This window comes from Pongo abelii, chromosome 1 (assembly GCF_028885655.2).
Source record: "Pongo abelii isolate AG06213 chromosome 1, NHGRI_mPonAbe1-v2.0_pri, whole genome shotgun sequence".
In the NCBI taxonomy this organism is placed as follows: Eukaryota; Metazoa; Chordata; class Mammalia; order Primates; family Hominidae; genus Pongo; species Pongo abelii.
The window spans coordinates 80281218-80307033 of NC_071985.2; the positions used below are offsets into that span (position 1 = coordinate 80281218).

The following is a 25816-nucleotide window of genomic DNA, read 5'->3' on the forward strand; positions in this document are numbered from 1 at the left end:
GGAGGCCGAGGCGGGAAGATCACTTGAGCCCAGGAGTTGGAAGACCTGGGCAACATAGTGAGACCTTATCCCTAGAAAAAATTTAAAAATTAGCCAGGACAGCTGGCACACACCATTAGTCCCAGTTATTTAGGAGGCTAAGGTAGGAGAATCACTTGAGCCCAGGAAGTTGAGGCTGCAGTGACCCATGGTTGTGCCACTGCACTCCAGCCTGGGTGACAGAGCAAGACCCTGCTCCAAACAAAAAAAAAACAAAACAAAACTGTTCAAATCGTAAGTACGTAAAGAAGACAAAAGCATGAGTAAAAGCACACAAATAAGGGATGTGACAGAAGCAAGGAATATGTGTTGAAAATGAATACAAGAATGAGGAGCAAAAGTAGAAGATGACAACAGTATGGGACAGGCTTTAAATCCAAAGCTGAGAAGTTCTAACATTATGTTTCAGTTTTTGAGCAGAATAGGAAGCTCAGAGCCAGGTTTAGGGAGACCAACCTCCTAGTGGTACACAGAATGGGATAAAGGAAGAGGTGAAAAATTAGAGCACAAGAGTAATCCAGGAAGAAAGAAGCTAGAGCCTGGACTATGGTGTTGGCAAGGAAGATGATTAAGGTTAAATTTGCCAGGATATACCTTATACTGTCTAGTGTTCTATTTATCAGAGCTCGTTTTTAAATGTTTCTACTTATAGCTACTCTATTACAATCAATGTTTATAATGCTGACCATTAAGCAATGCTGAACAAAATTAAAATATTAAAATATTTTTAGCATCTAATATAGGTTTATATATTTTATATTTATCTACTTTTATAAAGTAGCAATATATAGTGTCTACACAATAACTATTAACGTAAATATCTGATTTAAAAAAAACCACAAACTTAATTTCAAGACCATTCCAAACAACAGGGCATTCTCAACCATTGGTAATATGACTGGATAAAAACATGTTTGCTACCTGGTTGTAGTTTCTGAGACCTGGCTGTCTGTGCACCACAGGGTTTGCACTTCCTTAGGCTGAGATGGCAGCTTATCCATGACAACAACCAGAAGAAGACATTGTGGAAACTGTAGTTCACATGGCAGGTCTTACATGTAATAAAAACACATTAATTCAGCAGAAATCTGATTAATGCATAAAGGAATAATTTTTTGTTGTTTGAGTCAGAGTCTCACTCTGTCACCCAGCCTGGAGTGCAGTGGTGTAATCTCAGCTCACTGCAAACTCCACCGTCTGGGTTCAAGCGATTCTCCTGTCTCAGCCTCCCGAGTATGTGGGACTATAGGTACATGCCACCACACCCAGCTCATTTTTGTATTTTTAGTAGAGATGGCATTTCACCATATTGGTCAGGCTGGTCTTGAACTCCTGACCTCGGGTGATCTGCCCACCTTGGCCTCCCAAAGTGCTGGGATTACAGGCGTGATTCACTGTGCCCAGCCAGGTATAATTTTTAAATAAGAAATATGTTTCAAGAAAAGAAAGTAAAAGAAACAATAAAAATTTCTTAATTGTAAAAAATAATGGCTAGGGGAAATCAGTGTCTCTAACATGTCATAATAGATGATTTATCATTAAATCTGTTTTGAAGCTTACCTAATTCACTGTCCAAAACCACCTGGATGAAAGGCTGAAATGTGAGCAGCTGACTGATAAGTGGATCCAGTGTCACTAGGAAAGCACCTGCTATTTCCTCTTGGTGTGCTTTAGAAATCCTGGTAGCATAAAGGCTTGGAGGAAACTTGCTGGAAAGGGAGAGAAAAAAAATTCATTAATAGCTATCTTCTAATTTTAGGTAGAGTAAGTACTATAAACTGATGTTCTGATAGTAAAAATATATTAAAAACTAAGTTTTTAAAAATAAGTATGCATTTTATAAAACAAGATTCAAAGTACTGAATTGATACCAGAAATGGATCAAGATCTCTAAACTAAACATAGCCATAATTCTATAAAATGAGAAGTTGATAATCTTAGAGAAATCTTTGTTGCTTTGAGGCACTGATATCATTTTGACAATATCCTTAAAAATACTATAAAAATCTAAATCTTAAAAGTAAAAATATATATTGAAGATTATGTCTGATAAATTCTAGCTTATTTCTATTAAAAGTTGTTTTTAGGCGGAGCATGGTGGCTCATGCCTGTAATCCCAGCACTTTGGGAGGATGAGGCGGGTGAATCACCTGAGGTCAGGAGTTCAAGACCAGCCTTGCCAACATGGTGAAACCCTGTCTCTACTAAAAATACAAAAATTAGCTGGGTGTGGTGGTGCATGCCTGTAATCCCAGCTACTCGGGGGGCTGAGGCAGGAGAATCGCTTGAAACCAGAAGGCAGAGGTTGCTGTGAGCCAAGACCACGCCACTGCACTCCAGCCTGGGCGGCAGAGTGAAACTCTGTCTCAGAAAAAAAAAAAAAAAAAAAAAAAAATGCCGGGTGTGGTGGCTCACGCCTGTAATCCCAGCACTTTGGGAGGCTGAGGCAGGCGAGGTTGGGAGTTCAAGACCAGCCTGACAAACATGGAGAAACATCATCTCTACTAAAAACACAAAATTAGCCAAGCGTGGTGGCACATGCCTGTAATCCCAGCTACTTGGGAGGCAGAGGCAGGAGAATTGCTTGAACCTGGGAGGTGGAGGTTGCAGTGAGCCGAGATTGCGTCATTGCACTCCAGCCTAGACAGCAAGAGTGAAACTCCATCTCAAAAAAGAAAAAAAAAAGTTGTTTTTAAATAGGCAGAATGCTGAATTTACTATGAATTAATACTCAGTTTCTCAGAAGCAAGAGCTTTACAAGAAATAAACCATATACTAACACTGAAGAATGGAAAGATTATTTCATGAAAATGTCTCAGTAACTGGATTTTAAACTGAACTTCAATCAAAACTTATGTGAACTAAAATATGTATTCTATATTTCTTGCCACATTAATTGTAAACTTGACAATACATGAGAAAACTCTGTCTAGCACAGGATAACAGCATTTTAAAGTATGCACTTAAGATAAACACTTGAGGTTTTTGTAGAGTGATGGAAAAAGCACCAATCTCTCAATTAGTTACATGACTTTGGCTCATTCATTTGCCCTCCCTGAGACTCAGTTTCATCATTTGTGACGTTGATTCTGAGTTACTGTGAGGATTAAATTATAAGTAAATAAAAGACATATACAAATAAAACATAGTAATGAAATTCCAGACTTGAATTACATCTACTGAGCATCATTGCAAGAATTTATTTTTTCAATCAAATATTTTTAAATTAATTTGACATATGTTTACTAAGTGCCTATGTATACATGCCATGCACTGTTCCACGAGTGGGTGATACAGTAATAAAGAGAATATACAAAGTCACTGTCTTTATAGTTTACAATTCTAATGAAAGGGGACAGTTAACAGACAAGTGTACAAGTAAATACATAATATAGCAGAGGTTAATTCAGTGCTGTAGAGAAAAAAAATAAAACAAGGAAAGAAAGACAAGAAGTTCTATTGATGAAAGTCATTTGAGGGGTTGAGCAGAGAAGTCACATCATCTGATTTATGTTTTTTATCATTTACTTTGGCTACTGTGTGGAGAACAAACTAGCGCGAGGCAAAGATAGAAAGTTTTTTGCAAAATCCAGGCAAGAAAATAATAGGGGGTCAGATCAGATGGTAGCAGTTCAGGTGATGAGAAGTGCATGTACGTGTGCGTGTGTACACTGAAGGTAACATTGACAGAACATGTTAAAGGGGCAAGGTTTTTTGGCCTGATCAATTTGAAGAATAACATTGCCACTTAAACTAAAATAAAGAAGTTACAAAAGGAGCAGATTTTGTTGGGTATGAGGATGACATGGGTGGAAATCAAGAGTTCAGTTTGGGACGATTTAGTATAGATGTCCTGACTAGTAGTTAGACATTAAAGGAGACATAAATTTAAAGTCTTGAGACTAAATGATAATAGATAGATAACAGGCCTGAGGAGTAAGTGCTGGGACACACTTAACTTAGAAGAGAAACCTGCTAAGGAGGCTGAGAAGGAGCAGCTAGTAAGACTAGAAGAGAACCAAGAGTGAGACATGTCCTAGAAACCAACAGAACAAAGTGTTCAAAAAAGACGATCAAGTGCTACTGACAGGTTACAGAAGGACTATAATTGACTACTGGATGCAGCAATGTGGTGGTCACTGATGACCTTAACAAGAACTATTTTGATGAAGTGTTGGTACAGAAAGCCTGATTGGACTAGATTCAAGAAAGAGTTGAGACAGGGGTATAGACAACTCTTTCTAGAAATTTTGCTGTAAAGAAAGGCAGAGAAACGAGAGGGTATTTGTAGGAGGATGTAGAGTCAAGAGATTTTGTTTTGTATTGTTAAGATGGGAAAAATAACAGCATATCTGTTTACTCATGAGAGTGACCCAGGATGGAGGAAAGGCTGATGATGCAAGAGGGAAAGGGAATAATTGCTGGTGCAAGGTCACTGAGCCTGTGAGAGAGGATGAAATCCAATGTACAATGGAGAGGCTAGTCTTAGGGGCACAGTTCACTCATGGGAGTGAGGGAATGAATATATGGGTCTAGATACACACAGAATAGTACATGTGTTAGAGGAAACATACAGCAGCTCTCTTTTAATTGCTTCCATTTTTCCTCAGTGACACAGGAAGTGAGGTCATTGACAGTGAGGAATTGGGAAGGTGTTGGGAGATATAGGAAGTTTGAGGAAGGAAAGGTGTGAAAAAGTTGTCTGGGACACTAAATGAATTATGAAGCTGCAACAGGACTGCTGGATAAATGAACTCACTTTGTGTCAAATTTAGGGCTCTTTGGAGGAAACCATCAATTTTAGAAGTCACTTAGCCCCCATCTAAATTTTGATACCTTGCTGTAATTCAATTTTTTTCTGAGATGGTTTCAGAAAAAAGACCGTCCCGTAAAGTGAATTACAGAAAGGTATCAAAATTTAAATTCAAATGGAGGCTAAGTGACTTAAACTTCATAGAAACAAAATAAAAATAAAGATTAAAAAATGCCAATAGAAAAATAAAGGTATATATAAAGTATACATATATTTGTGTATATATATATTTATATTTGCCAATGGATTTTATCACCTACTAATTATTTATCACTCCTGTATAAGGTATTAATAAAATACAAAGATAAGCATAACTCATGTGGAATGTATCTTTCAAAAGCCTCTATCTCCAATTATTTCAAGCTAGCAGATAAAAATTACTAAAACATTAAGAAAAATTATTCTGTTTTATCGTAAAATGGTAGGTACTTAAGCACTGCATGGCACAGATGGCATTGTTATATCTTAATAATCATATGGCATTCTTACCTGTGTATCTGAAGATACAGTTGGTGCAAAGTACAGCAAGAATCAGAGAGGAAAGGAAGAAATTCCTAAAACAAAACAACTCTATTCATTCTTTGCATAAAAATGTGTCTCTTTAGTACATATAATCTCACAAAGGCATGCAAAATAAAATAAAATCCTGAATGTGCCCCCTTTTAAAAAAATTATTTGTTTTTCTTTCTTTTCTTTTCTTTTTTTTTTTTTTGAGACAGAGTTTCACTCTTGTTGCCCAGGCTGCAGTATAATGGTGTGATCTCGGCTCATGCAACCTCTGCCTCCCAGGTTCAAGCAATTCTTGTGCCTCAGCCTCCCAGGCAGCTGGGATTACAGGCATGTACCACCATGCCCGGCTAATTTTGTATTGTTAGTAGAGGAGGGGTTTCACCATGTTGTCCAGCTGGTCTTGAACGCCTGACCTCATGTCATCCACCTGCCTTGGCTTCCCAAAGTGCTGGGATTACAGGCATGAGCCACCGCACCCAGCACTTAAAAAAAATTCTTAATATGAGAATGAAAGGAGGATGAGGCTAAAAAACTCATTGTTCTATTTAACCACAATGTTCAAACTTTAAAAACTGTGTCATAATTTTAAAGAGGGCTGCATATTTGAGAGTCATCAGAACAGCAGCAATAACTGTAAAATAGAAAAGTTGTCAACCGGGCGTGGTGGCTCACACCTGTAATCCCAGCATTTTGGGAGGGCAAGGCAGGCAGATCACCTGAGGTCAGGAGTTCAAGACCAGACTGACCAACATGGTGAAACCCCATCTCTACTAAAAATACAAAAATTAGCCGGGTGTGGTGGCAGGCGCCTGTGGTCTCAGCTCCTCAGGAGGCTGAGGCAGGAGAATCACTTGAACCTGGGAGGCAGAGGTTGCAGTGAGCTGAGATCACACCATTGCACTCCAGCCCGGGCAACAGAGCGAGACTCTGTCTCAAAAAAATAAATAAACAGAAAAGTTGTCAAGGCAGATTATTTGCAAAGATGAGCAGAAAATGCTTACAGCAGCCAGTGAACAAAACATTATTAGTAAAAGATATTAGTGGTTTTTAAAAAAACTATTGTCCATGTTCAATTTGTTTTTGACCTTGTCTTCTTCTGTTTTTGATGAAAGATAAGGGTTTCCAATGACAATTTATTATAGTCAGAATGCCATGGCTGGTACCCTGGCTACTGATACACTGCCATCCAAATTGGTCTTTCTGGGCAGCTGCCATTTAAGAGTAGTTGGCTGCTTCTTACACTGGGTTCCCTGCAGCTTGCAGGGTTTGTATTCCAGTGGCAAAGACACATTGTGGGAAATGCACCAATGGCACTTCATGGGTAGTTACCCATCTGATATTTACTTCTTGTGTAGGGAGGCAAAGTTTTCCCTAACTACGCTGCTTGTCTTTTTGAAAAAATCAATTCTATCAGGGGAATCTTTAAAAATTTTCAAATGACCATCAGCTTTTTCCTATATCTTATAATACAATAAAAACTATTTTTTTTTTTTACTTTCTAAGACATAGTCTAACCATAAATGATAAAGAAATCACACCTGTACTTAAATCCCAGCCTTACCGGTTTCTAGATATGTGACTTGATCAAGTTATATGCTATCTGAGCTTGAGCTTTCTATTCTATGGAATGGGGATTAATAATTTGTTTTCTGAGAGGACTACAATTAAATAAAGTAACGTATAATAAAGCCTTACCTTAGCGTAGTGCAAAAGGGAGTTGGCAAAAAAACGACACAATTTGAGTGTTTTCTGAAATAATCTGTAGTCAGCATTACCCTGATCCAAAAAGGGAAATAAGAAAGCATAATAAATAAGAAAAGAATATAAAATTAGCTAAGCTTACAAATGAGACAATATTTTCTAAAAACAAAAACAAAAAAACCCCTCTTAAACACAGTATAAAATTTTTCCGAGAAAATATAACTCTTCTTTGAATTATTAGCTGCAATACAAATAACAAATGACAACAGAGGTATTAAATTAAATTCTACATTACTGAAAAGAAATCTTAACCTATGATAGCAAAAGAGGTGATCCTTCTCGGTTGATCTGAAAGTGAAAGAAATTTAAATACCTTATTCTTTGTTACATGGGGATCAATTTAACGGATGGTCAAAAGAAAAAGGTCTTACAAATCAAAGAAAGAATGATATATAAAAGAAAACAGGTAAAGACATAAAAACACATTTCACAAAAAAGACAAAACAAACTGCCAATAAACTACTACTGAAAAATATCCAAATTACAACCTAATTATATATATTTGAGGAAGGGGGAGGTTTGAGGGTTATTTCTTTAGCAAAGATTAAAAAGACTGATAATATCCCTGCACTAGTAAGGAAGTAAGTTAACAAGCACTTTCTTTTACCATTGGTGGGAGCATAAAATAATACATTATTATTAAAAGTTGAAATGTTAAAACACCTTAATTGAGTAGCAATTCAATTTCTGGAAATATAGTCTATAGAAATACTAGCATAGGTATGCAATGTGACATTTTTGGCTGCTCTGCCTATGGAGTAGCCATTCTTTATTCCTTTACTTTCTTCATAAACTTGCTTTCATTTTACTCTATGGATTCACCTTGAATTCTTTCTTGCACAAGATCCAGACCTCTTTTGGGGTCTGGATCAGGACCCCTTTCCAGTAATAACTTCCTGGCAAACCCTATAGGGACAATACTGAGGAAACCTCCAGCCCGAAAAAGTAGACTCCAGCACCAATTAGTCAACTTTCGTTAAGTGGTGGGGTACCCAGGTGACGAACAGGATTGGGTTAGAGCCCTAACTTACAGGAGTTAGAGTCTCTCCTAAGACAGGGTGGGTTTAAACGCCCCTCTTAATAAAAGGAAAGGATGCTTGACTGAACTTTGGTTTGCGGCCCAACTTAGAAAAATTAGACTCCTTCTTAAGATTTAGGGGGTTAGAGATCCCCCTCAGTAAAGTCCCCCTTGGCTAGGAACCGGTTTGGCACTACGGGATGTTAACTGCTATTCTCTTTGGATTACCTGGCCTTGCACTCTTGCTGACGGCTGTGGGTGACAGGATTAGGCATGTACAGAATCATGGGACATGGGGAGCTTTTATCCTCCCCAAAAGGGGAAACTTGAGCTAATGGGACTGCTGAAAAAGGTCCCTTCACTACAGACAAGTGCTGCCTGAACTTGATTCAGTGTCACTGCAATGGAGGGGTCTTTCTCAGGCCTCCCTGAGCTCTTCACCTTCCCCACCCTGCCACAGGCAATGCTTTTCTCCCATTCTCTCCTTTCCCTTTCTTATCTTTTCTGTTACTCAGATCAACTGTCCACTCTTTCATCTTGCCCAGAGACCACATGTTGAAAAATGTCCTTAGGAGCTTGACCTTGTAACCACATGGCAGTACTTGCTCTTTGTCTCTACCAACCAGAGGACAGGAATTTGGGGGTTCATGTTTTAATTAGCTCTAAAAATTATCTTGAGCCTTTGCAAGCTCAAAATTGGCTGCTCTGGGCTCCTTCTGGAAAGAACAATGGAAATTGCCTAGTGCTGGAGCTCAGCAGCTAAGGCTTTGCCATTTTACAATGGCTGGCGGCCCGGGTTCAATCTGGCAAAGGCAATGAGTACTTTCTGGTTGATATCTGTGTGACCTTTACCATTTGTTGATTCTCTTCCCCTCCATGAACTGTCTTGAATTTTTCTTTCTCTGAGCACCTGGAAGGTTACCTTTGGTAACGTTCAAAAGCCAGAAATATCCGCACTTTGGCATGGCTAAAGTCGCGTAATAGGGGATTTAAAAGGACGTTTTTAAAAGTGTTGTGGTTAAGTCAGCTTAATTGAAAGTAGACATTCAAGCTCTAACAGCCTGGGACTCCATCGGAAAACAGAGGAGGCACCACAGATCCCTTTTTAGTGAAAACCTCTATTTTCCTCATGGAACCCCAAGAATTAAAAGTGGATAGATTCCTCTCAAAATCTAAGGCTCTGTTCTGTTCTGCTTTGCATTGCATTATCTGATGTTTTTCACTTTGGAGGTATCATAAATTATTTCACAGAGCTTTGGTATATAACTAGGTAGGAAATATACTTTTGGGGATAACTAATGGCACGAGGGGGATACTCAGATCTTTGCACATTTGGATCAGAAGCATGCTCTTGGCCACGTAGAAGGTATGGGGATGTCCCAACCTTCCCCTCAACCCCCATTGAGAGATACAACTCCCATGAGTGATGGGCTGATCACAGAATAGACTGATTGGCTTTGGGTTACTTTGCAATGAAATACATGGTAAAATCATTGGACTGCCTTGTTCCATAGTGTTTCTCTTTTGGGAATCCAGTAACCAGTATACAAATGGGACACTTAATTTTGGGGGATCTGTTTTGCGTTCCAACTGTGCCTGCTTATTAGGCTGTAGAAACTGCATGCTTTCTTGACCCTGTTCCTCCAAGGGCTCTACCCTAAAGCCAGTAATCCAATTAAGAAACTGGCAAATGAGCCAGGGGTGATGGCTCACACCTGTAATCCCAGCATTTTGGGAGGCTGAAGCAGGCAGATCACTTGGGGTCAGTAGTTCAAGACCAGCCTGGCCAACATGGCGAAACCCTGTCTCTACTAAAAACACAAAAATTAGCCAGGTGTGGTGGCTCATGCTTGTAATCCCAGCTACTTGGGAGGCTGAGGCAAGATAATTACTTGAACCCAGGAAGCGGAGGTTCCAGTGTGCTAAGATCATGCCATTGTACTCCAGCATGGGCAACAGAGCAAGACTCTGTCTCAAAATAAATAACTAAATAACTAAATAAATAAAACTGGCAAATGAAAAATCTTATAACTACTGGATCTCTTCTTCTGTGTATTTATATGTATTGTGTACAAAATATAAAAGAGCTTGATAACTGGTTTAAAAATAATGAACACTTAAATATTTTGTCAGAAAAGTAAAAAGTGGAATGCCTTTTAGTTCATGTGACTTAAGTAATTTCTGGGAAACAGTTTTAAAGATTACTGGTAAAATTAAAATATCTTCAAAATAAAGACATATGGTTTAAATTAGGCAGGTTAGATATTAGGTTTGCTAAATGCTTTAAGGCCATAAACTGCTTCTTTGACTTTTGAAAATTGTTTAACTTTGGAGCAGATTCTAGGTAAGGCCTGGGGACATGTGGTGTTAGCCATGCCCCCTAGCTATGCTAGAAAGAGTCAGACCTTACCTGCACTTCTGTTCTGTGTCCTAGGCTCCATACCTAGTACATAATTAGATTCCTTACTTACCAAGGTTTTCCACCATAAGTAAAAGTTGCTAAGAGTTAACATTTTAATATGTAATTGAAGACTACTGAAGAAACAGTTTTACATTACAGGTATGTAAGGAAAGTGAAATGTGTTTTTGGTAAAAGATTATAAGAAAGCATGGGAATGTGGATTTTTGACCTAGATTAAAGGGGGATAGGATTGTTTTAAGTTAAATAGGATAATGCTGAAGGTTTGAGCAAGTTGTACAACATTTGTAAAAAATTAATCTTGCAAAAAAAAAAAATCTGTGTGAACATATTGGCTAAAGTTAAAGGGGTATTATTCAGTTTTTCCATAAATTGAACACTGGAAAAAATCACAACAGGATTTCCTGAGAGCAATAATCTACTCTTTAACAAAAATTGTAAAGAGTTGTAAATGGTTTATGAGAATCTTACCTTATGGTTATATTGATTAAAATTAGATTTTATACTGATTAAATTTTATACTGATTAAAATTTAGATGTGTCTATACAGTTTTATACTGATTACATTTTATACTGATTAAAATTAGATTTGTCTATACAGTTTTATTAAGAATTGGGGTTAACATTAATAGGACACTAGTGCAAAGGCGAAACTTGGCTTTTTTGGTATAAAAATCATACAGGAAGCATAGTCAAATATAAAATGATGTTTGGCTTTCTTTGGGCTATATTTGTATAAATATGTTATTGGCATGTGTTCCAAAATTATGGGAAACAACTATAATTCTGATATGACTTAATGTACATTATAATTGTTATATAAAATTGTTATCTGCCACAGAAGTAACCAAAATCCCGTCAATTATGGCTTTAACAGGGGCTGCCCTAAGGCTTTTTGTCATCCACAGACAATTGTTGTCTTGTTTTAATCAAAAGTTGATTTTTAATCAGCTACGGGACTTTGACAGGTGCTTTTCAATGCAGGTTTCTGATAACTTTGGCAATTATGACATTAGAGAAAAGAAATTTTCAGGACTTTCATGAAGAGATGGAGTGTTCGTGGATTTCAAACAGGGCAAGCGTTAACTACATGGACTGAACTAATAGAAGACTGAAGTAATTTTTTTTTTTTTACTTTTTGTTTAAAATGTTGCTGATTCTTTTATTTTTCAGAGTCAAGAAAACTTCTTTTGAGCTGTTGTGAGCTTTTCTTTGAGCTGTTTAACAATTGAGTGAAGTATATCGCTGTGAATAAAATTTGGAGCATATTTGTTTCTGATTTCTCCAGAATTTGGAACCTATTTGTGAATATTCTTAACTTACGGCAATATAGTTATTTGCATAAGTGCAATATGAATGTTTTCTTTTGCAACAGGACACAACTGGAGAAACTGGTTATTTTACCAAGGCTTTGGCTGGAATAGTGTGCTTTCCTTTAAGGAATCAAACTTGACTTATAAAGCCAATAAAGGCCCTTGGGAAAACTTGCCTCACACCTTGTTTATGCAGTCCCTGTACAGGGTTCCTTACCTGCGGTAAGTAAAGAATGTCACTTTCTGACAGGCCCAGGAGCCCCAAGTTATCTTGGGACCTCAAGAGGAAAGGAATTTATCCAATTCATATTTTAAAAAGTCTTATCTGAGTTTCCTTATGAAACAAGAGTTCCGTCAAAGCCAATTTTAAAAAGCCCATGTGAAAAATAATTATTCTTGCTGTACTTTATACAGATAATCAGGCCAAGTATAAAAAAGCAAATCAGTCTTATCACGATTTTCCTTTAGTAAAAATGGGAGACTGGAGAGAGAGAAAAAAATTATGTTTCAAAAACTATGGTACACCTGTTATTAGGTGTTTTTGAGTGTTGTTCTCATCAGTTGTTTTTGAGGTTTTTTTCTGCAATTTAGACTAACCCTGCTTATTCCTGTGAACCAACCAGTGATCTCTGGCTGCTGCTCAGAAGAAACAAGAGGGATGGTAATGTGAAAATCTGGATCAGTATTCTAATTCTGGGCCCATACTGGAATCAGCTTGGTTTCCAACAGTTGCCCAGTTCATGGAAAGCCTTCTTATTTAGTTTACTTGGGATAATTTTACTTATTTTGCTTTACTGTTGTGGAATATACTGCTGTTGTTCTCTGTGTAGGAATACGAGATAATTCTGTGTAGGAATATGAATTACTGAATGTTTTATTAAATCGAACACTTACTAATCTTCCAGATATCACCTTTTTCTGGAATTGAGAGTTATGAATGGCCCTCATCATCACACTGACACTTTCTCACTGATCTCCTCTCTCCCCCGAATATAAGAGACTCCAATAGTTAGGCAGGAATATCATCATCCCTATTCAGCCCGAAGAAGTTATAGATGTCTATTTGTCCCTCTACAACCCTTAGGATTAAGGGTTCCCTTATAAAAGGGAGGGGGGGAAATATGTCAGAGGTGTTTTAACCAGAGGACTCCATCTTGAAAAGGGGCTGGGTAAAATGAGGTCAAGACCTACAGGACTGCATTTCCAGGTTAGGCATCCTAAGTCACAGGATGAGATAGGAGGTCAGCACAAGACAGGTCACAAAGACCTTGCTGATAAAACAGCATGCAGTAGAGAAGCTGGCCAAAACCCACCAAATCTAAGATGGTGACAAAAGTGACTTCTGGTTGTCCTCACTGCTCATTATACACTAATTATAATGCATTAGCATGATAAAAGATAATCCCATCAGTTCCATCACAGTTTACAAATACCCTGGCAACAACCAGAAGTTACCCTATATGATCTACAAAGGGGAGAAACCCTTAGTTCTGGGAATTGCCCACCCCTTTCCCAAAAAAGGGAATAATCTACCCCTTGTTTAACATATAAATCAGGAAATGGCCATAAAAGTGGCCAACCAGGAGACTTTGGGGTTGCTCCACCTATGGAGTAACCATTCTTTATTCTTTTCTTTTTTTTTTTTTGAGACAGAGTCTTGCTCTGTCACCCAGGCTGGAGTGCAGTGGCACAATCTCGGCTCACTGCAATCTCCACCTCCTGGGTTCAAGAGATTCTCCTGCCTCAGCCTCCCGAGTAGCTGGGATTACAGGCGCCCACCACTGTGTCCAGCTAATTTTTGTATTTTTAGTACAGATGGGGTTTTACCACGTTGGCCAGGCTGGTCTCCAACTCCTGACCTCGTGATCCACTCACCTCTGCCTCCCAAAGTGCTGGGATTACAGGCGTGAGCCACCGCGCGAGGCCTTATTCCTTTACTTCCTTAATAAACTTGCTTTCACTTTACAAAAAAAAAACAAAAAACTTTTTTTATATAGTGAAAACTGAAATGAACCAAGTGTGCATCATGTGGAGAACACCTAAATACAGTTGACCTTTGAACAACATGGGGTCTAGAGGTGCCAACCCCCATGTGGTCTAAAATCCGAGTATAACTTTTGAGTTTCCCAAAACTTAACTACTAATAGCCTACCATTGACTATAAGCCTTACTAATAAAAACAGCTGATTAACATATTTTGTATGTTATATGTATTAACACTGTCTATTTACAAGATGAATCATCTGTCTGAAATGGCAGGTAACTGCAGTTGCAGACCTCAATTTACAGTATGTATCAAGGAATTCTTGGGAGCACTTCCAGGATCACTAGTGGCACTTCTTATGGGTTTACCATATTGCATTAAAGATGATGAAAAAATATGGAGGCACCTCAAGCGATAACTTTTTACTGAGAAAAGCAATTTACTTACTGGAGAGACAAACTGCTCATGTGGGGATGGTTAGTATCACATGGCCTTGCAACACTTGAGTTCACAGTAACAGCAACAGGAAGTGGCTATGAAATTATTGTATATTGAATATATAGAAAATAATGGCAAAAACTGCAATTACTTTTGCACAACCTAATAGTACTACAATATGTACGACAGTTAATTTCATGCAGTTATGATTTAACACTGCATCTTTACCTTTGTTTACATTTCTCTCAACTGCATGGTACCATGTATGGTCTCTGTATGCTAAGTTTTGATAAATTTTAACCTTTGATAATAGATTTGTATTATTTTATGGTAATAAATGACAATTTAAAAAAATCTGCATAAGTTGACCTGTGTAGTTCAGACCTGCATTGTTCAAGGGTCAACTATAAATTTATAGTATAATCATATAAGAATCAGGTACATATATCTTCATGGACACAGAAAGCCCTAAGGATAAACTGTTAAGTAAAAAATCAAATTGTAAACAATTTGTATAATGTAAAAATTAATTACACAAATTGAGTCATTCTTGTCATACCCAACTAAAACAGAGTCAACAGGCCTAGGGGAAAAGCACTCAGGGCACAAAACATTTCTCCCAAAATGTAATTCTCTGTAGGCCTGGCTGCTGAAACTGCTTGCTGTAACCAGAAACCAGTTTTATCTAAGGGCTACTGAAAGAAACTGGTGCAACTCTAAGACCAGTGTTACCCATTGCCATCACTCACCAATCAGAGCTTGACAGCTCCCCAAATCTAGTGCCAATGGACTTTCTTAAAGAGCTATATGTAATATTTCTCCTTTTTTATAAGACCGCTAACCTTCTCTTTTTTCTGTGGACATACCAAACAATTGGTCTGCATGAATGCTCCAAAGTGCAATTATTTCCTCCCAAATAAAACGTTTTGTTTTCAGAGATTTGTCTATTGACTCTAATGATAACATAATCCTATCATTATTTTTAAATGCGTTAAATGTTACTTTTCTCCCACCCCCAAAATAAATCAAAACCTTTCCTGTGATTCTTTCTAGTAGACGAAAATAGGATTTCATCTTCCATGTTAGATACTTGTGTAATATGTGTGAGTTTTCTGATTACGTATTACATTTGTAAATTGATAAAACAGTGGGTAGTGCCAATAGTATGCAGGGAAGGCTACAGATTCATCTGCCTGGATTTAAGTCCTGGTCCTACTACAACTACTATATGACCTGGGGAAAGTTATTAAACCTTTCTGTGGCCCAGTTTTCTCATCTACAATGAGGCTAATAGAGGATTATTGTGAGATTTAAACAGTGTCTGACATTTAAGCAACTTAGCTCAATAAATATTGGTTGTTCCACCACCCAAGTTTATAATACACACTATAATCCAAACAGCTTTAAATAGTGCCATAAAATTAAGTCAAATAAATTACTGTCTTTAATTTGTGAATTATTTCACATGAAAATAACATATCTTAACTTATATGTTAATTGGCTATGTTTCTTTTCCAATATAGCAAAATCTTCATTAAACCCAATCAAAACAGAGTCGGATGGTTCGCTAATGGAATATGATCCCTCATTTTGACCCTTATTAAAAATATTTGAAAATAGTCCATTTTCCTCAGCAGAAATAGGGTAGATGAAAATTCACCCTTCTTTGATCATTTTTTTTTGAGATGGAGTCTCACTCTGTTGCCCAGACTGGAGTGCAGTGGCATGACCTCGGCTTACTTCAACCTCCACCTCCTGGGTTCAAGTGATCCTCCTGCCTCAGCCTCCCAAGTAGCTGGGATTACAGGTGCGCACCATCACTCCTGGCTAATTTTTGTATTTTTAGTACAGATGGGGTTTCACCATGTTGGCCAGCCTGGTCTCGAACTCCTAGCTCAAGCAATCTGCCCACCTTGGCCTCCCAAAGTGCTGGGATTACAGCCATGGGCCACCACACTCAGCCTTTTCGATTATTTTGAACATGAACTCTCTAATACAGTGCTATGCAAATTTAAAAGCACAAAGTTTAATCTACACTGACTTTATAATCAGCATAGACGTCATCATATCACCATAACAAACCTTTCCTGACTTCATCACTGGGTACCTATCTTGTACTCCCATAAGCCAGCCAATACCCAGTCCTCCAAAGATCATACCATTCTATAATAATTACCTACTTATCTGTGTCTCAAGCTAGACTCTAAGTTGTTGAGGGCACCTACAACATTTCCTGGCACAGAATAAGCACTCTGGAAATACTTGTTAAATGACTGAATGAGTGGTGACACACAACTTATTTGTTTGCTTACTTTAAATTTTCTCTCTCATTCAAGAGGAAATTACACAAGATTTGTTCGAAGCCTCTAGCTTTACTTCATTACTAAATAGCATACTACTAATTAAACCCAGAGTTTTATTTTTACATTTTCAAAAAGCAAGTAAATAACACAAATAACTTAACAGTCCCATCTTTGATTTACTCAACTGTTTAAAACAAAGTTTGCATCTTAATGCCAACAAAGAAGGTGTGGGTAATATAAGCAAGGAAGACCATTTTTCAATGCTTTAAAATATTAGCACCATTCTTTCTTTCTTTGTTTCTATCTATCTATCTATCTATCATCTATCTATCTATCTATCTAGACAGGCTCTCACTCTGTTGACCAAGCTAGAGTACAGTGGCCTGATCATGGCTCACTGCAGCCTCAATCTCCTGGGCTCAATGCATCCTCCCACCCCAGTCTCCCAAGAAACTAGAACTACAGGTATGTGCCATGAGGCCTGGAGAATTTTTTTATTTTTTGTAGAGATGGGGGTCTCCCTGTGTTGCCTAGGCTGGTCTCGAACTCCTGGGCTCAAGCAATCCTTCTGCCTTGGCCTCTCAAAAGTGCTGAGATTACAGGCACAATCTTTCTTTAATAAAACAATTAAAATACTAATAAAATTTAAATGTAGCAGGCAATAAAATCTAAGTGTAGGCAACAGATATAATAGTATATGTTTATTTTCTGAATACAAATTTCTAAAAGCATTATATAAACATAAGTAGGAATTAGAGTGGAAATTAAATTAGTTCTAAGGGCCACACAAATAAATTTCCCTATGTTTATAGAAAAACTAAATAATTGGGGGCTAAAGAACTATATGTTAAAACTATACATTAAAAACTCTAATAGAATATTGTCTTTTTGAAACCAATTTCAAGACTTAATTGAGAATAAATATCGATTTTAGGGGTTGTTACGGGTTGAACTGTGTCCCTCCCAAAAAGCTTTAAGTTCTAACTCCCAATACTTCAGAATGTGGCCTTATTTGGAATTAGGGTTATTGAAGACATAATTAGTTAAGATGAGGTCATACTAAAGTAAGGTATGCCCCTAATCACTATCACTGGTGTTCTTATAAAAAGATGATGTGAAGACACAGAAAGCCAAAGTAAGCTAAGGACTGCCAGTGACACCCAGAAGCTAAGAGAAAGATATGAAATATATTCTCCCCTAAAGCCTTCCAGAGAACATGGCCCTACTGACACACTGTGAACTTCTGCCTCTAGAAATGTGAGAGAATAAAATTCTATTGTTTTAAGTCACCTAGTTTGTGGTAACTTGTTACAGCAACCCCAGGAAATTAATACAAGGAATGATACATCACATGCTTCTATAAATAGTGTAATATTAATTAAATCTACTGGTTTTATTTTTACTTTTTTCCAAGTGAGATGATATGGCTTGAAGACTGGTGTCCTCCCAGACACCTAACATCCAATGTGATACTATTAAGAGGTGGGGCCTTTGGGGAAGTGATTAAGTCACGAGGGCTCTGCCCTCATGAATGACATAAGTACCCTTATAAAAGAGGTTGAAGGGAGCTATCCTGCCCCTTGCATTAAGTGAGGATGCAGCAACAAGGGGCCATCTTTGAAGCAGAGAGCACACCCTCGCTAGACACCAAATCTACTGGTGCCTTGATATTGGGCTTCCCAGCTTCCAGAACTGTGAGAGATAAATTTCTAATATTTATAATCCCTTACCCAGTTTAAGGGATTTTGTTATAGCAGCCTAAATGGACTAAGACACAAAGTGAAAACTGCTTGGAAAACTTCAATACTTCACTTTGATTGGTAAATAAATATTAACAGTGAACAGCAGAGGGCGTCGCTGATCAGAATTTGGAGTTAAGATTGAAGAAATTATACAGTCCACCTCAAAGCTCCATTTCAGGCAATGGACAGTAAGCAGAAATGGTCACATTCATCAGTCCCAAATTTGAACAAATGAGTAAAAATATAAGAATTTTCTTGGACAGTTAAGAGAATTTAAATTTTCTGATTTCCATCTATAAGCAGTTTATATAAACTGAAAATATACTTTATGTACAGCCACCCTGGCTAAGCAGCCCCCATACTCTCTCTTGCCACTATAGACTATACTGTTGCTTAGGCTTTCTTCATCTTACTCCTGATCCAAGTATCTCTGTTTAATTTTCCTCTCCAAGTACTAGCTGCAGTCTGTGGTGTCAAGAGAAGCAAGAAGGAAACTGAAAAAGGAGGTCGGGGTTGAGAATATGAATCTATAGGATAAAGGTAAAGAAGAAAACAACCTTCCTGCCTTTGATATAGGATACCCAAACAAACTTCTCCCTTTAGCAAGGTAAGAGGAATCAGAAAGGATGCACAAATGAAGTGAGGACAAAAAAGGAAAGGGAAAAAGGAAGAAGGGATATAAGGGGAGGGGGCAGGTGAGATAAAGAAGAGAAGCAAGAAGAAAAAAGTTAGCCCCTTCCTAACACTACTCCTCATTTCCTTCTTACTACCTTCAGAACTTCTTTCTAAAGTTCCACCCTCCCCTACAGTCTGTTCTTCCAGATCAGCCCTGCCCTAGGAGTTGCTACCAGTTTTAGGACTTGGATGAACCCCTACACTTTCATCCCCATAGCTGACTGGCAGGGAAGAATGCAGGTACAAAGGAATTCCCTGTATCAGCTTGCAGATGCACAACAGAAGGGGCTCTGTCATTGCTATTCAAAGAAGAAATATTCAATTCATGGTCCCATTAAAATTATCACACATAGGCTGGGTGCAGTGGCTCACACCTGTAATCCCAGCACTTTGGGTGGCCAAGGCAGGTGGCCCACTTGAGGTCAGGAGTTCGAGACCAGCCTGGCCAACATGGCAAAACCTCATCTCTACTAAAAAAATTAGCCAGGCGTGGTGGCAGGCACCTATAATCCCAGCTACTCAGGAGGCTAAGGCAGAACGATCCCTTGAACCCGTGAGGCAGAGGCTGCAGTGAGCCAAGGTCGTACCACTGCACTCCAGCTTGGGTGACAGAGTGAGAGGCCGTCTCAAAAAAAAAAAAAAAAAAAAATTTACATATAACTGTTAGGTCCTGAGTACTATTAATCTTATAATTTAGGACTATTATAGTTAAATAAAATTAGAGGGCTAGTCTGAAAGCAAAAGGTACTATGTACAACAGTGTTACAGGAAAATGACTTATAATTCCCAATAATCGTACTACAAATTTTTAGAATATAATGTTTCATAAATGGGATACCAATTCAACACTCTAACTTTTCGAAATAAAAACAAATGTATGAATATATCAAATTTAAAAGACTGATACATACATATACACGCACAAACATACTTATATCCCTAAAGGTTGCAATGCATTGGTGAAGAAAAAATGCAAGATTGATTGCAGCTATATCAGATTTTATATAAATATGAACAAAAGAATTTTTGTTCTCATGCAGAAAAGAATGAAAGGATTCTGAGAAGAATGCTGTGACCAACCAGTTACAATGCAAAGAGGGAGCCAGGTAGACCCCAGAGGCAATGACAGCAGTTAGGAATCTAATGCAATGCTCTGGGTGAAAAGTAATTATGGGCTATAAATAATCCCACAGATCAAAAAAAACACCCAAATGAAATAAATTAAAATCCTCTTAAATAGACTGACCCAGACATTCAAATGAGATTTACTAACTGCCAAAGAAAATAAGAGTTGCTGTTTAAAATGCTATTAGCCCAAATTTTACCTGTGCATCTGACTGTGTCATCTGCTCAGCTAACTGTAAACAAGAATGGAAGGAGAAAAGAATGTCTTCACACAAGCTAGTAATTATATCTTTGTGTTTCAACTGGCTTTTTATTATGGACTGGTGCTTAAGGCTCTGCCTAAATGAATAAAAAGAAAAGAATACAATCACCACAAGTAACACATCAAGTAACTTAACACCACTAACAATATCTACCTTATAGAACATTTAAAAAAAAACACAAAGCATCATATATCACATAATATAACTAAGATGCGCCCAGTTTACCTCTGAAGCAGTTATATTTGTTTAAATAAGTTGCTGATTTTTCTCTGTGTAAAATATTAATTGAATTCTTACTATGTACGAGGCATTCTACCAAGCCCTGGAGACAAAGGGGTCTAACAAATGGACACAATCTCTGCCTTACCTGCATGAAACTTGTGGTCTAGCATGAGAGAGAACGTTAAATAAGTTTAAGAATAATTAATTAGGGCTGTGATTTGTCAAATGACAGAGTCTAAGGTGCTACAATAGAGAGACCTAATCTAACTTATTCTTAGGGTAAGGATATCAATCTAACTTATTCTTAGGGTAAGGATATCACAGAATGTTATCATGAAGATATAACTCTTAAGCTGAGAACTGAAAGACAGTAAGTAGGAGTTAGCAAGGTATACAATAGGAGAGAGAAGCATCCTAGGCAGATGGAAAAACCACGAAAATGCTCTGGGACAGGAGAGTTTGGTATGTTTGAGGAACTAAGAGTAGGGAGAGCAGCATGAGACAGGCTGGTGAAGGAGGCAGCGTCCACAGAGGATTAGGTTGTTATTCTTAGTAAAATGGGACAGACTTTAAGCAATAGAGTGACATGATCTGATTTACTTTTTAAAAGATCATTCTGCTGGGTAGAAAATGAACTGGAAGAGGGTAAGAGTGGAAGATAATTAGTGATGATGATAGTGATGTGGCTAATTCCTTGAGCATTAACTATGTGTCATGCACATTTCTAAGCATTTCACAGTGATGAACTCGATTCTCACTATAACCCTGTCAAGAAGTTGCTATTATTATTTCCATTTTCAGATGAGCAAACTAACGTTCAGAGAAATTAACCAAATAGCCCAAGGGCTCAGAAGGAGTAAATGATTTCAAGAATGGATTTAAGCACAGTGATACAGCTCCCAGGCAACACTCTTAACCACTGAATGGCAACTTAATGTCCTGGTAGTACAAGAAAAGCACCTAAGACCTGAAAATACACTGACCTTTAATGTTTTATGTATGTGTATAAAGTAGATATTCTTAACCATTTTTACATCTCAACCACATCTCCTCTCACCCCTAAGAATCTGATGAACACTATGGGCACTATCCCTGGTGAACCTTTAAAATGCTTCAGTTTCAGAAAGTTAAAATTACTGTACAAATGGAATTAAGCGTGAACAACTTAAAAGTACCTAATGAAAAGATTATATTCAGTTTTAATTATAGTTATCAATTTATCTTATCCTAGAAATAGGATACTTGATAGCTGGTTAAACAACAATAGCAGCAGGAAAGTGGTTAAGTTCTAGTCTGGCCCATGGCCCATTATTTCTGAAGTACTAGCTAACTAGGAAGAACACTTTTTTTAAGTTTAGAGGCCACAGGGTAAAGAAGTCCAACTTGGCTTGAGCGCTACATGTCTGGATTATCAGACAGCAGTGTCAGTGAACATTAAATTCACACAAAATGTTTCAAATGCAATCTAAAGAATCATGAATAATTAAGATTGGGGAATATGGAAAACATTTTCTAAAAAGTAAAAAATAACAAACAAACTTACTTAATTATAAACTTCCAAGTATTGGCATGAAATGCATGGTCCATACTGGAAATAACAGAGCAGATATCCAATAAAGAATGAATAACTGCAAAGAAAGATAACAGAACTTTTAAGACATCCAAATGTCATGGGGGTGAGTTTCTCCAATAATTAAAACTATCTACTGAACACTTTCAACATTTGATTGAATTAAAATATGTAACACAATTTGGAAATAGTTGTGTCAAAAGAATTATTTAAACTATTTAAGTGTCACACTTGTTAATGGTTTTTATAAATATTGAATATTAACTTTTGAAGTTTATACCTACCAGATGACCTAAATAAAACTAAAGATGTTCAGTGGAATAAAAGTTGTACCCTATTATAACTGAAATATTCTACAGATATAATTCTAATCCAAAATGACAAAACAAATTGCTAAGGAAAGAAAATCTAAAAAGGAAGAATTCAAATTAATTTCCATGGTATTCATGCAAGGCTTTTACTCAGCCTGTGGTAGATTATTTATAAAAATGGCCACAATGACTGCCCTTTGTGAATCCACACTTTTCCACAATGCCTCTGGGCTAAACGCTATGACCTGCTGTGGCCCGGGGGACAACAATAAAATTAAGGCAAGCAGAAACTTGAGAAGTGCTAGCATACAGTGACCTGCTCACACTTTTGCTACTCTTAGAAACCCTGAAACCACTGGCATCAGGTATCTGAGATGGGGTGAGCCTGCTGGATGATGCACATGGCTTTCTCAAGTACTTCTGCCTCTGCCAACAGCCAGATGTGAATGAAGTCACTGAAGTCACATGGGTGAGCTAGTGCCCCAGGTGGATCAGAGAAAGTTGTCTCAGAGCATCCCACCCTAAATTGCAGATTTACAGAATCATGAATAAATAAATAGTGAATAAAGAGATTTTGAGGTGGTGTGTTGCAGAGCAACAGGTGCCTGATACACTGCACAAAACCAACTTAGTCTCTTTATACCAAAGTTTTGAATGCAAACTTTGCCTTTATATTGTTTTTCAAACTATTGTTCATAATCCATTAATGAGTGATAAAATCAATGAAGTGTGTTACGACCAGCAATTCTTTAAAAATAAACTAGTATTGGCTGGGCACGGTGGCTCATGCCTGTAATCCCAGCACTTTGGGAGGCTGAGGCAGGTGGATTACTTGAGGTCAGGAGTTCAAGACCAGCCTGGCCAACATGGTGAAACCCCGTCTCTACTAAAAATACAAAAATTAGCCAGGTGTGGTGGTGGACACCTATAATCCCAGCTACTCACGAGTCTGAGGCAGGAGAATTGCTTGAGTCCGGGAGGCGAGGTTGCAGTGAGCCGAGATTGTGCCACTGCACTCCAGCCTGGGCGACAGAGTGAGACTCTGTCTCAGAAAAATAAAATAAAATAAAAATAAACTAGTATAAAGTGCATCACATGTAAAATGAGATATTTCATTATAATATGTATATGAGAATAGACATATTTACATACACATATGCACGTATTTATATGTATTCTGGAAGGAAATATAAACTGCATCTCAATATCAGTTATGGTTAAAAATATGTGAAAGTTATTGTCTCTGAATATGGACAACCTCAGAGATTATAAAGTTATATAAGTTAATCATTGTGGAGAAATTACAGTAACTAAATACGCAAATCTAGGTTAAGGCACCCAAAATAAATTTTACAAATTCCAAATTTAAAGATTAAAAATTTATTTGGTAAGATTTAAATCAATTTTAATGCATAATTAGTAAGAAAATAACATGAATCATTAGAGACAATTTTAACTGATACATGATTTATAGTCACCATATACTAAGCAGAAAGTTTTCTTCACTCACCTATTACCATATTCAAGATATCATCATTTTCATCTACTAAAGGGTCCATGCAAACCATGTCCAGCAGTTCCATTAACTGCTTTTGGAGAGAATAGGCCTCCTTGAAAAGAGCCTGGAGAAGGTCTGAAACTAGGTGTAAACACCCAGAATACACAGATTCACTATTCTGATTATGGATAAATAAAAATGAGAGAAAAAACAAATCATAAAAAGCTCAAGAGCCAAATTTACTTTAATTCATACTATTAGAGATCATAAATTTACTGAATCACATATTCATTCATTGTTTAGTGAACATCCATTAAATATAGTGTGCTTCAAGAGATGGAAGCATGTATAAAATATTATTTCTGACTTCCATGACCTTGCAAATACAGAACTAAAAAAGGGTAACATTAGGCCAGGTGCATGACATTTTTAGCATCCTATCAGCAAAGAGAGGTATTAATTAACTAGTGATTTTCATTCGCCCAACAAATAGCAATATTAAAACTGTCTGTGACCCATAAATTCCAGGCAAGCTTTTGTGCCTCAAGGCTACCTTTGGCATGTAGAGATGGACTAAATAAGGATTAACTTCCCTTTATAAAAGGAAATTCTGACATCTAATCATAATGGTAATTGAATATTGATCAATGCAACATGACATAGCTATTTCAGGATCCCTGTGTCTGTCTCAACACAAATTCTTAAAACTTCTCTCTTTATAGAGAGGAAATAAGATAAAACTAAAAAACCCCAAAAAGCCACTTTTAATGACTTCCTTAAAACCACTTTTTTTGCAACAATTATTTACTTACATGTTCTTTATTCTATGGGAAAGTTTATTTCAATAATATAGACTAAAATGTAAAATCTTATACAAACATTATTTTACTCAGCCCCTATGCACATTGATTATATACCATTCAAAGTATAATTAGACCTCTACTCACCTTACAATGCACAAATGTGCTTTTAATTATATGAAGGACTGAGGAGGGGAGACTCTGAATATTTTCCAAAATGATGGATTCCTGTGTGGCACAGACATGCTGAACACATCCTGTAAGAGCTCCTAAGAGCTGCACCATCGTCTGTGAATAAGGAAGGAAATTTCATTTAGAACATATTTTTTGTGCGCTGAAAAGGTATTAGTCACTATGCTGGGTGCTACAAATACAGCAGTGAACAAAACACAGTCTGTTCCTCTTTTCACAGAACTTTAGTCTATCAGAACTACAAATACTGGAACAACTGTCTAGCCATTTAGAATCCTAACACAAACTTCAAAACACATGGCAGGTGTTCTACACATATCCCTTGAAAATAAAGGTAGGGTCAGCTAGCTTGATGACTTGTCTTCTTATAGGAGTTTATTATTCAGAATTCATGTTTCTATATTCACGTCTTTAATTCTATAAATTTAATTCCAACATTAGGCCATTACATAAGAATACATAGCTAATCAGTATCAGTATAAAAATTTTGACATTCTTTAAGCTCCCTCTCTCTCCTGCTTTCTAATACATTTGACTTACTTGTAAAATATTCCTTAGAGTGGTCTGGATTTCCAAATTTTGGCTTGACAGTCCTCTGGCTTGACTGGTTAATTCATACATCATGTCATCAAATAATTTCACAGTCTGTAAAAACAAATCAAGTAATAAACAGGAATAAGAGAAATCACTAGAAAAGACAAGACAAAACTTTACAGAGAAAACACAATACGATAATTTGAATTTGCACTAGTAACATCCACGGGCTATCATCTAGCTTAACAATTGTACCCAATTAAGCACAAAATATAGAGAAAAGGTA

General features: G+C 37.2%; 1 protein-coding gene across 6 annotated transcripts in view; it reads right to left on the minus strand.

Moving 5' to 3' along the window:
* The window catches only part of FIRRM (FIGNL1 interacting regulator of recombination and mitosis), a 57376-nt gene that overhangs the window by 24228 nt on the left and 7332 nt on the right, over positions 1–25816 (minus strand). For 3 of the 6 annotated variants that reach the window (XR_010141055.1, XM_009241071.4, XM_054525604.2), the window contains 9 exons: positions 25537–25641; positions 24952–25092; positions 24017–24182; positions 22169–22253; positions 20341–20479; positions 7058–7138; positions 5342–5406; positions 1600–1748; positions 961–1090 (listed from right to left, as the gene is read on the minus strand). Coding sequence is in view for 3 of the 6 variants with exons in the window: in XM_009241071.4 (XP_009239346.2) it covers positions 961–1090; positions 1600–1748; positions 5342–5406; positions 7058–7138; positions 20341–20479; positions 22169–22253; positions 24017–24182; positions 24952–25092; positions 25537–25641 (1061 nt within the window). In the remaining 3 variants the exon portion in view is untranslated. Of the gene's footprint in view, positions 1–960; positions 1091–1599; positions 1749–5341; positions 5407–7057; positions 7139–20340; positions 20480–22168; positions 22254–23459; positions 23549–24016; positions 24183–24951; positions 25093–25536; positions 25642–25816 lie in introns of those variants that run through there. The other 3 variants (XM_054525608.2, XR_010141058.1, XR_010141057.1) reach the window with 3 other exon arrangements.